The sequence below is a fragment of the Astatotilapia calliptera genome, chromosome 4, assembly GCF_900246225.1.
Source record: "Astatotilapia calliptera chromosome 4, fAstCal1.2, whole genome shotgun sequence".
NCBI classification, from domain to species: Eukaryota; Metazoa; Chordata; class Actinopteri; order Cichliformes; family Cichlidae; genus Astatotilapia; species Astatotilapia calliptera.
This window is the reverse complement of record NC_039305.1, coordinates 537,501-553,445: the sequence shown is the minus strand read 5'-3', so window position 1 is coordinate 553,445 and position 15,945 is coordinate 537,501. Positions and strand designations below refer to the sequence as shown.

At 47.3% G+C, this 15,945-nt stretch overlaps 1 protein-coding gene across 2 annotated transcripts in view; it reads right to left on the bottom strand.

Annotated features, from left to right (window-relative positions):
• Nucleotides 1-15,945, bottom strand: part of LOC113020113 (serine/threonine-protein kinase WNK4-like) — a 33,073-nt gene that overhangs the window by 8,096 nt on the left and 9,032 nt on the right. Inside the window, exons 3-22 of one of the 2 annotated variants that reach the window (XM_026163808.1) lie at nucleotides 12,904-13,076; nucleotides 12,425-12,544; nucleotides 10,654-10,874; nucleotides 10,409-10,566; nucleotides 10,242-10,330; nucleotides 9,939-10,158; nucleotides 9,647-9,859; nucleotides 9,325-9,508; nucleotides 9,043-9,224; nucleotides 8,450-8,523; nucleotides 8,163-8,298; nucleotides 7,599-7,715; nucleotides 7,342-7,497; nucleotides 7,181-7,235; nucleotides 6,904-7,014; nucleotides 5,567-6,117; nucleotides 3,794-3,836; nucleotides 3,617-3,714; nucleotides 3,420-3,468; nucleotides 2,049-2,496 (exon numbers count right to left, since the gene is read on the bottom strand). In XM_026163808.1, the coding sequence (XP_026019593.1) occupies nucleotides 2,049-2,496; nucleotides 3,420-3,468; nucleotides 3,617-3,714; nucleotides 3,794-3,836; nucleotides 5,567-6,117; nucleotides 6,904-7,014; nucleotides 7,181-7,235; nucleotides 7,342-7,497; nucleotides 7,599-7,715; nucleotides 8,163-8,298; nucleotides 8,450-8,523; nucleotides 9,043-9,224; nucleotides 9,325-9,508; nucleotides 9,647-9,859; nucleotides 9,939-10,158; nucleotides 10,242-10,330; nucleotides 10,409-10,566; nucleotides 10,654-10,874; nucleotides 12,425-12,544; nucleotides 12,904-13,076 (3,398 nt within the window). The remainder of the gene's footprint in view (nucleotides 1-2,048; nucleotides 2,497-3,419; nucleotides 3,469-3,616; nucleotides 3,715-3,793; nucleotides 3,837-5,566; nucleotides 6,118-6,903; nucleotides 7,015-7,180; nucleotides 7,236-7,341; nucleotides 7,498-7,598; nucleotides 7,716-8,162; nucleotides 8,299-8,449; nucleotides 8,524-9,042; nucleotides 9,225-9,324; nucleotides 9,509-9,646; nucleotides 9,860-9,938; nucleotides 10,159-10,241; nucleotides 10,331-10,408; nucleotides 10,567-10,653; nucleotides 10,875-12,424; nucleotides 12,545-12,903; nucleotides 13,077-15,945) is intronic. The other variant, XM_026163810.1, reaches the window with a different exon arrangement.

Below are 15,945 nucleotides of genomic sequence, written 5' to 3'. Positions count from 1 at the left end.
CTCGGGCAGTGGCTGAAGCAAAAACTCGGGTGTGGGAGGAGTTCGGAGAGGCCATGGAAAAAGACTTTCGGACCGCCTCGAAGAGATTCTGGCAAACCGTCAGGCGTCTCAGGAGGGGAAAGCGGTGCTCTACCTGCACTGTGTATAGTGCTGGCGGAGCGCTGCTTACGTCGACTGAGAAAATAGTCAGGCGGTGGAAGGAATACTTCGAGGACCTCCTTAATCTGACACGTCTTCCGAGGAGGAAGCAGAGTCTGGGGATGAGGGGAAAAGCAGAATCTGGGGATGAGGGGAAAAGCAGAATCTGGGGATGAGGGGAATAACCCGCCAATTTCCGGGGGCGAGGTCACTGAGGCAGTTAAACAACTCCTTGGTGGCAGAGCCCCTGGTGTGGATGAGGTCCGCCCCGAGTTCCTGAAGGCTCTGGACGTTGTAGGGCTGTCCTTGTTGACACGCCTCTGCAATGTTGCGTGGAGATCAGGGGCAGTACCTGTGGACTGGCAGACCTGGGTGGTGGTCCCCATATTTAAGAAGGGGGACCGGAGGGTGTGTTCCAACTACAGGGGAATCACACTCCTCAGCCTCCCTGGGAAAGTCTATGCCAGGGTGCTGGAAAGGAGAGTTCGTCCGCTAGTCGAACCTCGGATACAGGAGGAACAATGTGGTTTTCGTCCTGGTCGCGGAACACTGGACCAGCTCTTTATCCTCTCGAGGATACTTGAGGGTGCATGGGAGTTTGCCCAACCAGTCTACATGTGTTTTGCGGACTTGGAGAAGGCATTCGACCGTGTCCCTCGGGGTGTCCTGTGGGAGGTGTTGCGGGAGTATGGGGTGTCTGGCCCATTGCTACGGGCCATTCGATCCCTATACAACCGTTGTAAGAGCTTGGTTCGCATTGCCGGCAATAAGTCGGACTCGTTCCCGGTGGGTGATGGGCTTCGCCAGGGCTGCCCTTTGTCTCCGATTCTGTTCATAATTTTTATGGACAGGATTTCTAGGTGCAGCCAAGTGGCGGAGGGCTTTCGCTTTGGTGGCCTCAGAATCTCATCTCTGATTTTTGCAGATGATGTGGTTCTGTTGGCTTCATCGGGTGAGAGCCTCCAGCTCACACTGGAACGGTTCGCAGCCGAGTGTGAAGCAGCGGGAATGAGGATCAGCACCTCCAAATCTGAGGCCATGGTTCTCAGCCAGAAAAGGGTGGAGTGCCCACTCCGGGTCGGGGATGAGTTCCTGCCCCAAGTGGAGGAGTTCAAGTATCTCGGGGTCTTGTTCGCGAGTGATGGGAGAAGGGAGCCGGAGATCGACAGACGGATTGGGGCTGCAGCTGCAGTAATGCAGACGCTGCACCGGTCCGTCGTGGTGAAGAGGGAGCTGAGTGTAAAAGCGAAGCTCTCAATTTACCGGTCGGTCTACGTCCCTACCCTCACCTATGGCCACGAGCTGTGGGTAGTGACCGAAAGAACGAGATCGCGGATACAAGTGGCAGAAATGAGCTTCCTCCGAAGGGTGGCTGGCCTCTCCCTTAGAGATAGGGTGAGAAGTTCGGCCATCCGGGAGGGGCTCAGAGTAGAGCCGCTGCTGCTCCACATCGAAAGGAGCCAGCTGAGGTGGTTCAGGCATCTGACAAGGATGCCCCCTGGGCGCCTCCTGGGTGAGGTGTTCCAGGCATGTCCCACCGGGAGGAGGCCCCGGGGCAGACCCAGGACACGCTGGAGAGATTATATCTCTCGGCTGGCCTGGGAACGCCTTGGTATTCCCCCGGATAAGCTGGAGGAGGTGGCTGGGGAGAGGGAGGTCTGGGCCTCTTTGCTTAGGCTGCTGCCCCCGCGACCCGGCCTCGGATAAAGCGGATGAAGATGGATGGATGGATAAATGGTAACCATGGAGAACCAGAAACACTGTGGTGTGTTTGTATGTTGGTAAATAAAAGTAAGGAGTACTTATCGACTCGTTCATGTTTCAATGACTAAACATCCAGATCAGCAGAATCATGAACCACAAATGAAAAACAAATTCATTCATTCATTAAAAGAAGATTTACCAATCACCTTTCTCGTAGTTGCTGTAGCTCCTCCCACATCTCTCCATTCTCTCTGTCAGAATCGTCAGAGCTGTAGGTCGCAGAGCGACTCCGTGCTGTCCCCTCCCACAGACTGACGTTCAGCCTGCGGCCTCCTCTCCTCTTCCTCTCCTCCTCCTCCCTCCTTTTCTGGGTGCCCTCCTCCTCTCTGCTGCTCCTCTCCTCCTGACCTCCCGGATTGGCGTTCTTGTTAATAACTGGGGCGAGGGTCACTGTGCTGATGCTGCTCTCTGATCCGCTGCTTTCTGTGCTGCTTTCTGTGTCACTCTCTGATTGGTTCTTCCTGGGAGGAGGCGGGGAGTGAGCAGTGGGCGTGGCCTGACTGATGGACCGTTGCTCCCGCTGGGTGGCAGCCTGACCATGTTTAGAGGGCGTGACCTGGAAACGACCAACGGTGAAAGCAGAAGGTTTCTCCGCTGCAGAAATGAGAGAAGAAGAAGAGTGAAAGGCAGCTCAAGACTCATCAGGTGTGCCGGTATGGATGATTTTTTTTTTATTTAAAAAGCTGTTAAAACGCATCTTTTTAACCGTTAGCATTTTATTGGTCAGAGTCTAAGCTCCGCCTCTAAACTAGCCAGTCAGATCTCACAGTTCCTCTACATGTTAGTGTGGCGTTCAAAGCACAAGGAGAGAATCTGGACACATCTCTTTTACGCTCTTTAGAAATCAGATTTACATTAGAACCCTTTGAAGCCTCCACCCAACACTCTGAAGTGGACTTTGCTGTGGATTTCGCCTCTGGAGGCTAACAACACTGCAGTAAAACCTCCTGTGTGTAAAGAAAAGTTTTGCTGCAGTGGCGTCTGTGGAAAGATACTAAACCGCGTTTCCCTCGGTTCCTGCAAGTACGACCATTAAATATTGGTATTTATGGCTCATATCTGGAATTTTTTTCTTTCATGTTTGCAGTAAGTAGAAGATCAGAAAGCGATGAAGACCACCAACATCATCCTGAGTGAAGCATTTACAGGTAATTTCATCTGTGCAGTTATTCTTGGTGGGATGAAGTGTCTGCTCGTCTCCATATTTTTATTCTCGGACTTCAGATCGAATCGTGTGCAGCCCCTCAGTTCATCGTCGGAAACCCTGGACTTTGTCCTCTCTGAAAGCACGGGGGCAGCACACAGCTGTGCTCACAGTACAGATGTGCAGTGGAATAATGTGGAAAGGATGCAGCTCAAAGTAAATGATCCTTTATTTTTAACACCCATGCAGACGGAGCGTGATGTTGTTGTTACGATTATGAAATCATTTCAGTGATAATGACCTGCGAGTGTCTCTGTATGCAGATGATGCTGTCTGAATATTTGCCTGTTTCTTGAACAGAGCTGGTTCATACCTTCGTGTATGGGCGACAGTCTGGGTGAAGGAGAATCAGGCGGGAGGAGCTGGGCAGGAGGAAGAACACGTTACTTTACTCTGATGTCTGTGGTTATGCATGTCGTTCACACATGAAAAATGAAACCATAAACACCATCAAACAGCACAAAATCCCGTCTTAAACGAAGCGTCTGACTGACAGAAACAGTCTCGTACTTTTTTGTTCAGAGTCGACTGAGGAGGGGACGAGTGACGGAGCTCTCCTCTGTGACTGGGAGCACTGGTCAAGCTGGGAGCAGAGGCAGTCACTGAACCTGAGGACCAGTTACATAAAACATCAGGTTTCAGGTTCAGTGTGGTCTGATGGCACTTTGTGACCTCATAAGTACTCACCATGAAGGGGCGGAGCTGAGCTGAGCTTCTGCTGGACTGGAGACTGAAAGCAATGACAGCATGTTTCAGGTTTTTGTGTTCCAGCAGATTCATCGTTCGTCTGCAGGTCGACATTTATGACTGCTGACCTCACTACTGCCTCACTGCCTCAGAAACCAGTAAACACAGATTACCTGCAGTGTTTCTATGAACTCAACAAACACCAGCAAACACACAAACTGTGTGTGTGCAGTTTGTCCCACAGTGTGCTGCCGCTAAAGTCCAGCTGCTTATTTGTCAGGGACAGAAAAGACAGAGAGCTACGTTCACTCAGAGATGGAGACAGATAAGAAAGGAGGCGAGGAAGCAGAGAGCTTAGAGTCACAGGAAGGATGCTCGTTTAAAGCTCACATGGAAGTGTTGTTAAATCTGTACGTGTCACATGATGTTTGTTCATAAAGCTGCTGCTAAACAGACTGACTGTTATTTAAAGGCTGCAGGTTAGTGCAGGATGAACAGTGTGAGTCTGCTGCACAGTGGCTGTCTAACATGAAGTTAACATAAACAGTGTGCTGTCAGTGCAGAGGATGAAATCAGCCTTGATAGCTGTGAGACATCTGGATGGATTCAGGTTTGTAAATCCACAGAGAGCAGCTGAAGAACATCTGCTGAAGCTCTCTGTAGAAATGATTGCGAGTTTGATTCTTTCCCCACACTGAGACACTACAGCTGATTTTACTTTCCCCACCTGCTGAACCTGAGGTTTCTTTAACCTCTTCCAGACTCATTTTCCTGTTTAGACACAAAGTCCACAAATCGAGGCAACAGAAAATAAAGATTTCTATTCTCCTTCTCTTTCTCTGCTCATGTTCTACTTAACTGATTCAAGCTGAGTACGTTCACTATAACAATAATTAGACTGAAAGTTTTCATTCCCACGTACTAATATTATTTTATTTTAACATATAATATAACACAGGGTTCAGTTAGCTTTGCATAAAACAGGTGGTAGAAACGTCCTCCTACTCTGAGCACATTTCTGAGCCGGTACTGTTTTTACTTTAAGTACAGAAGTTCAATCTGTACTTCTACTTTAGAGATGGCACGATACCACTTTTTTATGTCCGATACCGATATCATAAATTTGGATATTGGCCGATACCGATATAAATCCGATATAGCGTGTTTTTAATCAATAAAACTGTTTTTTAATATCTTGCTGCTTTTTGTATAAGTTCATACTCAAGTTAAAAACAAAAAACACTAAAGCTATTCTGTTATACCTGTATGTAAAAAAACACACTGCACCCAAAACATTTCATAGTTCAGCAAAACTGATGAATCTAATAAACTTAAACCTGCTCCATCCTCCCTATTCTGGTATTTTAAAGAGTAAGCAACCTAATTAATAGGCCTCTAAAACTCCCAGCAAAAAAATAAATAAATAGGGAACCACCCCCCACCCTCCACCTCATGATGCTTAATCGACGTAATCAACTTTAATTTGATGCAGTGTGAAAAAAATGCCCAGAAATCAATTATTTTACAAGAATAATTAAATATAGTCAACATCTTTCTTCAACAGAACTGCACAGATGGTTCCCAAAGGAAGAAGTACTATAGACTACTAGGGTATATTAGACTTAACAGTTACTATATACAGTAATGGACTTCTATATATTTTACATCAGATTAAAACTCCATATATCGGTTGTTAAGCTTAACGCTGGAAGTACACAATGTCTGGACTTTAGGTACTCTGGTACTCAGGTAAAGTCTTGTTTCACTACTCACCTGTCCTTGCTCCCTCTCTATCTGAGGTGAGTCTGGGATCCGACTGGGCGGTGCCACCACCTGCTGGCTGTCTGAGGCAGAGCTCGTCTGTGGTGTGGGTAGGGGATAGGCTGGTGGAGGGAAGAAAGGAGGGGAAAATGGTGTGTGACTTGGATGGTGGAGCTGGGGTCCAAAGGATGGAGATAGTGGAGGGGACTGTGTGGCCTGGGGGGTGGTAAATGGGGGGCGGGGTTGAAAGCCCTGGTTTGGGGCTCCAGGTGGGGGCATGAAGGTCTGGGCTACACTCATAGCCAGAGAGAGCACGTTGGCCAGAGAGAAGAGAGACTGCTCAGGTGAAGCCCACTGAGGAAGAGGAGCTGAGGAAGAGGAGGAGGGGGTGTGGAGCGAAGGGGTACTCTGGACTCTGTGGAGACTGGGGGCGGGGCTCTGGGTGGGGAGGGAAGCATTGTAGGTGTAGTAGGGGTGAGTTGGGAAGTGATAATGGGGACCAGGAGAGGGCTGTGGTGCAGAGGAGTCCAGGTGGGGGTGACTGAGGGGCTGATATGAGGAAGCTGGAAAGAGAGAGAAACAGAAGGAGCATTAGCTACGCAGCCCAGTCCAACCCAGTCCAACCCAGTCCACGCAGACTGGTGATGCTGGTTTTAGTCAAGTAAACTTTTTAATACTTTCATGTTCTGTGCTGGGGTGTGGATGCACTCAGCCTAGCATAGCACCAACAGTGAACCAACACCATCAAAAGAAGAAGAAACATTTCCAGACACCTTCAAAGCAACCTGGAAAGTTTCTTTGGTAAGTTAAGGTCTGAACTTGTAGTAATGCTCGTGTTCTCCCCTCAGAGACACACAGCAGATTTCCCTCTGACTCAGACACATTTCTAAATGTTTTAAAGGCTTGTTTGAAAGTTCAGAGGCTCTAAAACATTTCCCTGAGGAACCCCACGAAACACAACCAGAGGGCCTCTGTCAGTGTGGTGAGTTACTAATGTGCCATCTGCTATTTTAGCTAAATGTGTGTAGGGATCAGGTAATAATGTTTTTCTTGTACAGCTTTATTATTTTTATTTTTAAGCACATTATCGAGCAGATGTGCGATTAAGTAACTATGAACTAAAACATAATTTTTTCCCATTTTCCAGAAGACGCATTCAACTTAATTAAAAACAGAAAACATGATGATTCAATCAGGTAACATCTAAATGAAGTGTTCAGAAGGCCCTGGACACTTCCCTGAGGGACTCCTTTAACCACTGGAAGGAAACACTGCATAGCCACAAAAATGCCTTAAAGTCACAATGAAGCATTTTTGTGAATGAATGATCTGATAACGTGCACACCTACCTGAAGACGTGTGAAAAGACTGTGACCTCAGTGATCTGACAGGGGGCGTGGCTTCAGGGTCAATGGAGAAGTCGGCTCCTTTTAAAGGAGGGGGTTCAACACTGTCGATATCTGATCGTGAAACAGATTTGTGGATTAGGGTGGGGTCAGTGAACATTAAGCGATGAGAGTTACAGCAGCGTTTACTTCATATTCTTCATGTTTTCCCTAATAATCCGTCTCCCGTTCTTCTTCCCATCGTCACCCCCCTCCCACACTTCTATCGGTCCCTTTTTACCGGTTAATGAGGACGAGGACAGAGTTCTGGAGAGGCCGCCTCCCAGCAGGTTCATCTGTAAAAACATTTTCATGTATTTAAACGTTTCACACACTAAACATGCAGACTGTGGGGATCATGTTTAACTTTGATGTGAAGCTCATCAACAGAACTTCACATACCGCACTTCCAGGCAGCGTGGAGGTGTTTAGGCGGGACAGCCTATCAGAGTCTGCCTGTGGACGATGATGCATCACCGACTCCGCCCTCTTGATGATCTCATACATGCGAACTATAAACCCATCCCGCTCTGACGGCAGGATGAAGTCTCTGTGGAGCTGAGAGGACAGTGAGCACAGGTTCAGCCTACTTATCGTATCTGACAGTAATCATCTGAACCGACGCCAACGCTGTGCTCTGATTGGCTGACTGTCCTCACCATCACTGATGCGATGTCTTCTGGATTGTCTCCATCCAGGTCGAACTTAAACGTCACCATCTTACTGTCGTGAGTCTGCAGCTGACACTCCACCACTCGGTCCACCATGTCTGACACCTGTACACACAGACACACAGACACACACACACACACACACACACACACACACACACACACAGACACACACACACACACACACACACACACACACACACACACACACACACAGACACAAACACAAACACACACACAGACACACACAGACACACACACACACACACACACACACACAGACACACACACACACACACACACACGCACACACAGACACACAGACACACACACACACAGACACACACAGAGACAAAAACACAAACACACACACAGACACACACAGACACACACACACACACAGACACAAACACAAACACACACACAGACACAAACACAAACACACACACACACACACACACAAACACACACACAGACACACACACAGACACACACAGTGTTTACACACCTCATGTTGTTCTTTAGAGGTTAAATGTTCGCACGGCGACTCACCCCTGTGATTCGCAGACGAGCTCGCGCTCTCCTCCTGAACTGTTTCGCAGCTGCTCTTTTTGCGATGTCCTGACTGGTCTTCTCTGATTGGCCGTCATTGCCGTCACTCAAACCCGAGGTCACGTCAGAAACGTAGCTGCAAAACAAATGTGCGTTTTTACCACCTCTGTGAGGACCAACCCTAGATTTAGGACACTTTGTTTTTCAGAGCAACATAAAGTATCTTAAATGTTCTTTAGGAGCATTTAATGTTACTGCAGGTCCTCGTATGTAAGCGTGTGCATTACCTGTCCGCAGGTGAGGAGAAGCCGCAGACTGTTCCATGTGATGTTTGCTCGGCACTGTGGGACACAGCGATGCTCTGTGGGACACAAACACAGATCCAGACTGAAAAGAAGCTTCTCAGCCAGCTTAATCATGTGACGCCTTCTGTGACGTCCTCTAGAGGGCGACAGAGAAGCTCGTGTAAAACTAACCCATGACAAGAGTCACACAGACGTGTCTAAGATAATCTCATCGCTCTGTGCTGACAGCTGGCTGTACCCACTTTATCAAAGGTCAGTGAACAGTACCCTGCACCCCTGCTGGCAGGTCGTCTTAACAACAACAAACCTTTGAAGAGATTTTACTAAATTTGATTGGTGGTTTAATACATGCAGTTTTTATTCCTGGTGACTGTTTAAAGTTATGACCCTCCCCGTTTAGGCTGCTTCAAGGAGGAGAAGACGTAACTTCTCTGGTTTCGTTCTAATGACATCATCAGGAAACAGCGGCCACACTAAATCTGAACGCGTGTGTTGCATGTGTGGTCGCTCAGATCTGAGAGTTGTGAAGGAGGGAGGAGCACAGCCGCGACAGGAGCTCCTCCTCCTCTGCTCACCTTTGGGAAACGCAGCACGGGGAGGGGCGGAGGTTTGGCTTTGGATAGGAGCCGAGTCACAGGGGGAGGAGCCTCAGGTCGAGGGGTTTCCTGGACCACGGGTGGAGGTGCAGGGTTTTTGACTGGAGGAGGCGGAGCTTCAACACCCGAGGAACTGAAGGAGAAGTCTGTGTCACAGTCGGCTGCAGTGAGAAGGCGGAGAAGCGTTAAAATCTGAAGGTGCAGAGAAACGTGAACTAAAACATTTAACGATCGACGATCACAAACGAACAAACGCCTCACAGGTAGCTGACGACCACGAGGCATGTCTGGTAGTCTTGTCGTCCTCGTCGCCGTCTCCTCCCATCCTGCTGGACATGCCGCTGTTCCCAGAATCCACCGGACTGCTGCTCAGCGACATCACCAACGACGTCATACCTGTGATGGGAGGGGCTTTTTTCAAGGCAGATGTGGTGGCTGAATCCTGCTGTGAAATTAAAATGGAGGAAGGTGAAGATCTTTAATCTTAAAATTACGTGTTATTGAAAAACATAAACTGTTCGATATTCAAAGATCCGGACTGCAGGTGTAATCTCTGCCAGCAGGAGGCGCTGTTTAAACACACCTTCCCATCAGCTGTGTTTGTGGCTGGCTTCTTATTGGACGTTTCAGATGCCTGGGGGTCAACCTCCTCTTCAAACACTTCTTTCTGGTGTTTGAGCTTTTCCTCCTCCAGGCGGCGCCGTTTCTCCCGCTGGCGCTTTATGGCCGTCACCCGATATCTGATCGCCTTGGCAATCACCTTATAGTCTGCTTCGCACACGAACCCCAGCACCACCTGTGACACAGAGACACAGGTAAGACCACCTGCCAACTGGTGTCATGGTGTGATGCCACCTGTGCGGCGGTGCGGGTACCATCTCCTGAGCCACCTCCTCGGGGACGTCCTTGTACAGCTCGAACACGAACTCTATGGCGTTATGGTCTTTATATTTGCCACAAAGCTTCTTGTTGTCGTCCATCCGCAGCCAGAGTTTCAGCGACGTCTTCGAACCATCGTCTTCTTCTGCCAGTTCCACGTGGACGCCCAGCTTCTCCTGGAAGAACCGGTGATCCAGCAGGTCCTGAACTGTGAACCTGAAGGCCAGAAAGACAAACAAACACTGAGTTTTCCTGCTGTTACCACAGGCCGTGAACTGCCCACAAACTCGTGGCGTTACCTCTCGCTGCTCTTGGTGCGGATGCAGCCCTCAATGATCTCCCTCAGCTCTGGGATGGTCACTTTGGAAAAACTCTCTGGTTTGATTCCCTGAGAGACAAACAGGAAGTCAAAAATCTGGGCATGAGGACATGAAGTAAAACGCGCTAAGCGAGGGCGGGGCCTTACACTGGTGACCTTGCGGTAGATCTGGCCAGCGTTCTGACACTCAGAGTATGGATACTCGGAGGTCGCCATCTCCAGGATGCACATGCCGAAGGCGTAAATGTCCACGGCCTCGTCGTACTTCTCCTCATACATCTCTGGAGCCATGAACTCTGGAGTTCCTGAATGCACCACCAGAAAAACCATGAAGCAGCTTTTTGGGCCCACTGACTTTCTGAGGTCATGGAGGGTTACAGACTGTCTCTTACCAATCACACTCTTAGCGAACGAGGCCTTCTTGAGTGTGGCGAGGCCCAGATCTCCGATCTTGACGGAGGCCGTGGGCCCGGTGATGAAGATGTTGTCACACTTGAGGTCTCGGTGAATGATCGGGGGGCAGCGTGAGTGCAGGAAGTGAAGCCCCTTTAGGATCTGGAGGCTCCAACGCTGCAGCAGCTTCAGTTTCATCTGACGGAACCTGCGCAGGTACCTGGACGAGTTTAAAGAAAGACAGACGAGATCCAAGAAGTCAAATTAGGATCAATAAATAATTAGAATAATAACTTTATCTAAATAGCACTTTTCAAAACACGGGGTTACAAAGCGCAGCTGGACACTGATGATAAGTGTACATGTTAAAACTTACAGACATTCATTCAACGCGTGGTTTCAAACTGCGTCAACAAATGAAGGGGAATGAATTAAGGAAACGCTAACCTATAAAAATGAGTTTTCAGCATTCACTAAAACACAAAGTCAGCCAACCTGATAGTCTGAGGAAGGCTGTCCCACAGCCTACAAACTGCGATCATCTCTGGTTTTAAAATCAGAGGGAGGGACAGTCAGAAGGCCCTGATTGGACGATCGGAGAGGCGGGCTGATCAGGTGTTAGAAGCTCAGCTACATAAGCAGGGCCCATCCATGTAGAGCCTTATATGTCAATAACACAATCTTAAATCTGAATTATACTGGAAGCCAGTGAACGGAGGCAGGGATTGGTGTGATATGTGACTGATAGCTGGTTTTCTGCTTTCTGAACTAATTGGAGATGAGCTATGGAGAGACGCACGTGAAAGACGCAGTAATCAAGATGTATACTAAAAGTTCAAGATGACTGACTGGCAGTAAAGGTTTGATTGTCACAATATTTCTCAGATGAAGGAAACAATACTGGCTAACCTTTGAGAGATTCAAAATTCAGGCGGTAATCAAAAGCGATAAAAAGCAGATGATTTGATGTTATTGGCGAGGGGCCGATGTACTGATAAACGTCCTTAGAGAAACTGTCTGGGCCGAGCACTAGAACCTCGGTTTTACCAGAGTTGAGATGGAGGAAGTCAGACTACATGCAACTAATAATGGCAGAGAAACATTGAAGCAAGAGAGGCTGTTGACATATTACAGTGTGTCATCTGCATAGCAGTGGTAGGAGACTCCATTAAAACCACTGATTAGTTGACCCAGAGGTAACATAGACAAAGACAACAGAACTGGTCCAAGGACCGAGCCCTGGGAGACTCCACTGGTGCAGATGAGGACACTGGTTAATATGAATTCTGAGGAATCTGAAAAGTATAAAGAAACCCATTTGAGACCAGTACCAGCGATGCCGACCCAACAATCTCAACGAGCTGACAAGAAACAGGAAGTTTGGAAATTGGCCCAAAATTGTTTAAAAGAGTGGAGGAGGTTTTTTTTAGTACAGGAAAGACACCGGCTGTTTTAAAGTAATCTGGGACACAGCCAGATGTAAGGGACTGACAAGAGAGAGAGGCCAGGGGGAGGTGCACATGTGTGAGGCTATATCCAAAAGATCTGTTGGAGAAGTGCTTTGACCTCGGACAACAGAACTGGGTAAAAGCCTTCGGGTGGTTGAAGAGGCACGGACTGGGTGTGACCTGATATTTTGATCTTGCAGGTGAAGAAACATTTTCCCAGTTATTAGCAGACACTGGAGTAACAGCAGACTGAAGAGGGTTAGGATGTTTGCTGATGGTGTCAAATAACAACATCGGATTAATCTTTGTTATCGTTACTCACACTAGTAAAATAAGATGTTGGATGAGTGTGACTAATAACTCCTTCATATGGAGATAGGAAGTCTTGTTCCATCTACCTCCAGGTTTTCTGCACCCTCTTCTTTGGTGGTGGATATGATCACTAATCCAGGGGAAGAACTGGTAATGGATTAATCTGACTTTAAATCTGCAACACGATCCAGAATTCATCAGCATGTATTATTTAACCAGTAAACTGAGTAAATGGTAAATGGCCTGTATTTGTACAGTGCTTTACTAGTCCCTAAGGACACATTCAGGTATCCACCCATTCACACACACATGCACACACTGGTGATGGCAGCTACATTGTAGCCACAGCCGCCCTGGGGCGCACTGACAGAGTCACTGATATCTGAAAAATTAGTTGTTGATGTACTACGGTGAGAATCAGCATCAAGTTCCCAAATACAGAGTGTTGAGGAACTACAGAAGAACCAAATGTTCTGGTTCTGGACTCACATCTTGAGGGTCCCGGACGTCATGAGCTCCGTCACCAGGATGGTGCATTTGTGTCCCTTCAGCGTCGACTTCCAAGAGTCGTAGAATCGGACGATGTTGGGATGCTGCAGAGCTTTCAGCATCTCCACCTCCTCGTTGAAGCGCTGACGCTCGGCCTTGTTCAGACGGTGAGTCTGTTACGACACGAACACATGAACATTTCCAATCATTCGCTCGTCCGTGAATTCAGAGATCAGATCGGCAAAAAACTCGCTGAAAAGCCTTCAGCTAATCCAAAATGCTGCAGCAAGAGTCCTGACAGGGACTAGAAAGAGAGAGCAGATTTCTCCTGTTTTGGCTTCCTGTTAAATCCAGAATTGAATTCAAAATCCTGCTGCTCACATACAAGGTCTTAAATAATCAGGCCCCATCTTATCTTAATGACCTTGTAGTACCATATCACCCTATTAGAGCACTTCGCTCTCGCTCTGTAGGCCTACTTGTTGTTCCTAGAGTATTTAAAAGTAGAATGGGAGGCAGAGCCTTCAGTTTTCAGGCCCCTCTTCTGTGGAACCAGCTTCCAGTTTGGATTCAGGAGACAGACACTATCTCTACTTTCAAGATTAGGCTTCAAACTTTCCTTTTTGCTAAAGCATATAGTTAGGGCTGGACCAGGTGACCCTGAATCCTCCCTTAGTTATGCTGCAATAGACGTAGGCTGCCGGGGGATTCCCATGATGCATTGAGTTTTTCCTTTCCAGTCACCTTTCTTCACTCACTATGTGTTAACAGACCTCTCTGCAATGAATCATATCTGTTATTAACCTCTGTCTCTCTTCCACAGCATGTCTTTATCCTGTCTTCCTTCTCTCACCCCAACCAATCACAGCAGATGGCCCCGCCCATCCCTGAGCCTGGTTCTGCTGGAGGTTTCTTCCTGTTAAAAGGGAGTTTTTCCTTCCCACTGTCGCCAAAGTGCTGCTCATAGGGGGTCATATGATTGTTGGGTTTTTCTCTGTATCTATAAAGCGCCTTGAGGCGACTTTTGTTGTGATTTGGCGCTATATAAATAAAATTGAATTGAATTGAATTGAATCAATGAGGCGGCTCTGACGCAGCTTCGCTGTGAAGGACGCTGAGCCCTCGTACACTAACAGATCTGCTGACAGGACAACATACGCTTCTCACATCACTGCAGAGCATGATGGGAAACCAGCACCAAACACACACACGCCGTCTGTACGACGCGTTTCTTTGGTGTATATTTAATTTTTCTGGTTCACACACACAAGAGCTGTGGCACCAGTCTAACCATTAAACAGACATCAAATCGCACCAAGACATACAATTCAAAAAGTCAAATAAATTACACGCAGATTCAGATACTGAAAAGCAGTAAACTAAAAATACAATATTACAACAAAATAAATAAATGGGACAAGAATACATTTAAAAGGAATAAACTCACAATAAATAAATAAAGTAATTAAAATAATAAAAATACAGTTAGAAATATAAAACAAAATGAATGATACAGGAACAATAAAAGTCATAAGATTTAATTAAACATTTACAAATAAAATAAATGAAATATTTAATGAAATAAAAAATAAAGAACATATAAATGCTGATTTTAAAACTTCTTGTTTAGACACTGGAGGTTACACGCGTAACCCTGGCTCTGCGTCACAATCAATCTACTCACCACGATTTTCACAATAAAAGCATGAAAATAAAGGACCACTAAGAAAATGTTTATTTGTGTGTGATCTCAGAAGCTGACCAATCACAGGTGAGCACGAAGGCCAGGTGAGAGTGCCTGTAATAATGACCATAAACACAAAGCAGGAAGTTCAGCACAGAGTTGATCTTTGACCTCTTTGCCCTGTGTGTGTGTGTGTGTGTGTGTGTGTGTGTTATCAACAGCCAGCAGCTGTCCGTCCAATCAGATACTGTGTACGGTACAACAACGCGCTGAGTCACTGTTAACCCTTTATCACACACGTGCTGGTCTATGTGTCCTTGAGAGGACCGGGCCCCGTGTGTTTTTCACTCTATTAAAGATGAGACGAAAGGACGAAGGACGAGGAAGACAATGGTTTTTGTTGAGCCTGACTGAAGTAGGAGCTTTAAATCAGTCATAAAGTGTTTTATAACCTCACACATAAATTCCTCAGGACAGTCCCTTCGTATTAAACTTCATGCTGTCCTGACTCAGAGCTGAACCTTAAACCACAGACGCTCTCATAAAAACCTAAAAAGACAAACAAACCAACCTTACACTGATCTGGTCTGGGACCAGAGGTCTGCAGGCTCTGATGAAACCCGGTGTGTGACACTCAGCTGTGTGATATTCAGCTCAGCAGGTTTGCATAAACGTTCACTGAGGGGAGAGTCAGTGCTGCTCTGACATGACTGTGCACAGCTGTCCTGCCTGCATGTGTGCAGCAAACGTGTGCTCAGCCTTCATGGCTGTGAGCATGCTGCTCCTTTACTCACAGTCTGAGTAACAGCCAACAGGGGCACGCTCCAGCAGACACAGTGGACTCTTCCATTCACACAGCAGATGTGAACCACAGCCTGAGATTAAAGGAAAGAGACACGGTGACGTGGAGTTCCACCTGGCTGTCACATCACAGTCACTCTCAGTGTCATTGATCTTTCTGAGGTAACTTCACTAATTCCTCCAAACCATCAACGAGCCCATTCCTACAACACTGCTGGGAGAAGTCCTGCCATTAGAAAGCAGAGCTCTGCCTCCGTGTACACACCTGTGCTCATAGTCCCAGACACACCTGAGCGATACGGACGCTCTGTACCTGAGGACAGCGAGGGGCGTGGCACCTGGATGTGGAAACATCTGTGTGAGCTGTAAATGCTTTGACATTTGTCTTGTTGTGTGAGTCTACCGGAGGTCACTGAGGGTAACAGCCAATCACAGCAGACTTTACATTCACAACCATGAGGATGATTTCATGAAACTGATGTGCTGCACGCCACCTCTGCCCCCTCGTCACACTTTCGCATCCACAGCACCTTTACTACAACAGCACTGACAGAAAT